Source organism: Gigantopelta aegis, chromosome 3, assembly GCF_016097555.1.
Source record: "Gigantopelta aegis isolate Gae_Host chromosome 3, Gae_host_genome, whole genome shotgun sequence".
Taxonomy (NCBI): domain Eukaryota; kingdom Metazoa; phylum Mollusca; class Gastropoda; order Neomphalida; family Peltospiridae; genus Gigantopelta; species Gigantopelta aegis.
In genome coordinates this window covers 93230624-93233949 of record NC_054701.1, presented here as the reverse complement: position 1 = coordinate 93233949, position 3326 = coordinate 93230624, and the positions used below count along the sequence as shown (strand labels likewise).

At 41.7% G+C, this 3326-nt stretch overlaps 1 protein-coding gene across 1 annotated transcript; it reads right to left on the bottom strand.

The window, feature by feature from the left end:
* Nucleotides 1-456: 456 nt before the first annotated feature.
* LOC121368944 lies at nucleotides 457-2231 on the bottom strand. The gene has a single exon (XM_041493708.1). The coding sequence runs from the start codon at nucleotides 2229-2231 to the stop codon at nucleotides 1131-1133; it is 1101 nt and encodes a 366-aa protein (XP_041349642.1). The 3' UTR covers nucleotides 457-1130.
* Nucleotides 2232-3326: the final 1095 nt, after the last annotated feature.

Sequence of the window (3326 nt, the reverse complement as noted above, 5' to 3'; positions counted from 1 at the left end):
TTCCTAAGATTTCGGCAGTGCCAAAGCGTTTCAATAAACTATGGTTTAATGATACGTGCAAAGATGCGTTCAAACGTGAACCTACTGGGGATAACCTGGATGCATTTCGTATTGCTAGGGCTAAGGCTCGAAGAGAGATTAGACAGAGTAAGAAATCATCTTGGAGAACTTTTGTCTTTTTCAATAGCAATTTTGCATTGGAATTTTTCCAATATTCCTAAAAAGGAAACGTCATGTACCCAGTTTATGGTTATTGTAAGGACATGTAAAGTGACGTCTTGGAATACTGACGTAATTTAAATTCAAAATTAGCTATATTATTACAATGCTTCACCATATTAAAATAAAAATTAGTCTTCTAACCGTGACCCTTGTCAAATTCCTATAACAAGCAGACAACGCTGTTTACAGGTCGGTATTTTTTATTTTTCATAATTCTGGGGGAAAATAATAATTTTAGTTTTAAAAAATAAAAGAAATAAAAAGTACCTTTTGTCAAATATATCCTATCACAAAATTACCGTTGGATATATTTTATTTATTGTGTATGAAGCCAAAACAAGACTCCAAAAAGTAACTGTCGTTGACTGTAATCGTGGTTTAAAAGCTCGTTGGTGAGTAGTGTTCCCGTCTCTAGTTTTGGTATCGCGCTCATTAAATTGTAAATATTCGTCACCGTTTTCGTCTGTTTTCAGTTCAAATGTTCCACAAAATAGCATTTTAAACATGCATAACAGTTAACTGCTTTAATAAGCAATTCAAACCAAGCACCAACTTTGTTTACATATCGCTAAGGGCATTCCCGGTAACCATGTGCTATAAATAGTAGCGTTGAATACGGCATAGTTCCGGCAGTTGAGTTGAATACGGAAAAGTGTATTTCATTTTTGTATTCAGGACTGTATTTATATAATAAGATTTAATGGGTATGTAATAAATAGACAACAAAACCATTTTCGTCTCTGTGAACAAATATACCCGTAGCGTCTTTAAAACATTAACAAAAGATCTGAAGTCAGATTGTCTGGAAGCACGTGATGATTAGGACAGTAGTTATTGTTGCTGCTGCTGCTGCTACTGTTATTCTTGTTGTTGTTGTTACTATTGCTAATGCTGCTGCTGTTCTATGTTTAGAACAGTGTTAGGGGCATACGTATCAGTGGCCTGGAGGTCTTGGGATTTCCTCGATACACCACCAGCTCTTTGTTCAGCATGTCGACGATGCTAGTACAATACGTTGCCGAGTTGTCTGTTGGACTCGGTAACCGATACAGAGGGTAATCCTTCACCTCCGTATCGCCCAGGATGTCTCGGATATCGGCGAAACATCGGGGAGGCGACAGTTCCTTTATTCTTTCTGTGCGCCTCACGGAACTCGTTTTGGGCAACAGTTCGTCTGCTTCTCGGTGTCTGAACATATTCACGTGGTAGTAGCTCGGCTCCTCGATCTTGATCACGTGACAGCTCGACTCCGTGTCGCTGGGACAGAGTTCAATCACCGACGGCGAGTCAAGGTCATTCAGCGACCACACATTCACCGCCATGCCAGCCACACATCCGAAACCTTTGTTTGTCAAGATAGTGACAAGATCGCCGAGATGTTTTGCCGCCATCATGGCTCGCAGCACAATCTGACTTGGTGTCGTAGCCGGGGCCTGTTTGACACGGATGTTGTCCATGGCCGTCACGAGTCCATGGTAGTTGAAGGACAGAGTGTTTCCGGGAAGTTTCCCAGGGTAGCACATTCCCACAAACTGTTCGTCCACTCTGCCAGCCTCGTTCTCGATTGCCACACTCAGCATATACCCGTGGTCTCGAACCGTTGGGTTGCCATCTTCGTTGTGGCCCATCAGCTTTACATCCGGGGTGTTGACGAGGACGGTGCTGCAGCCGGTATTGTCTTCCTGGATCACTCTCGCATGGCCGTTGACGATGTCTCGTTCCATGTTGAGTAAAAACAGCCGTTCAAACGGCAGGCCTACACCCAGCGCCGTGCCTTTGATCTCATCGACGTACTGGGGAAAGTTGTCTTCTGTTTTACGTAGTGTTAAGTCAAAAACGGCGCGACCTCTTGGCGAATCGTAAAATGGAATTATCGTTTCATTCATTCCTTTACATTCGTTAATGTACATCTTGATTCGGTTGCTGAATGTGCCTCCAATACTGAATCCCACATCGTAGTTGCTTCCCCTGACGTACAACATTGGAAAGGAATTGTCGGGGTTCACCATGCTTCTTTGCGATGCTTGATTCTGTAAACAAATAATATAAAAAAATACATATAGTTCAATTGATTGTCCACATTATCCAAAATAGGTGGTGCTGTAAACAAGATAGTCTAGTCTCAGTCTCTAATGACACCACCGGCCTCGGTGGCGTCGTGGTTAGGCCATCGGTCTACAGGCTGGTAGGTACTGGGTTCGGATCCCAGTCGAGGCATGGGATTTTTAATCCAGATACCGACTCCAAACCCTGAGTGAGTGCTCCGCAAGGCTCAGTGGGTAGGTGTAAACCACTTGCACCGACCAGTGATCCATAACAGTGATCCATAATTGGTTCAACAAAGGCCATGGTTTGTGCTATCCTGCCTGTGGGAAGCGTAAATAAAAGATCCCTTTCTGCTAATCGGAAGAGTAGCCTATATAGTGGCGACAGCGGGTTTCCTCTCAAAAATCTGTGTGGTCCTTAACCATATGTCTGAGGCCATATAACCGTAAACAAAATGTGTTGAGTGCGTCGTTAAATAAAATATTTCTTTCTTTCTAATGACATCACACAGATGCTATTTATATGCCGTTGTCATGGCGTTAAAGTCTCAGACTTTGTTACAGTCTTGACTAAAGGCCGAATTTACAAAGCCAGGGTCCAATTTCACAAAACATCGTAAGCCTAGTTTTGCACGTAATCGTAAATCTACGACTAAAACATAATTCTTATTACTATTATAGTATAACAAATATAGTTTTAAGTACACATATTTCATTTTCTTTTGTCATTAAAATGCTCCATTTTCCGTAATGAAATGTGTGAAATAGATGCCAAACACGTGTAAACGTATGCCCGGTATAACTGGTAGTCACAGACGTAAACTGACGCTGTTTTGCTACATTGGCCCCTGTGTTATACGTACACGAGTGTAACTACGTGTATTTACAACACCGGTGTGTAAGAAAAGCAGGCTTCGTAAATTCGGCTCTAAACGCCAGACTAGACATGATTATATAATAATTAGATCTGTTGTAGATCTTATTCAAAGAGTCGATCGCTTCTTATTTTTTGTCTCCGTAAATGTTTGAAGCATCAGTGAGGGTTAAAATGTGTATTAG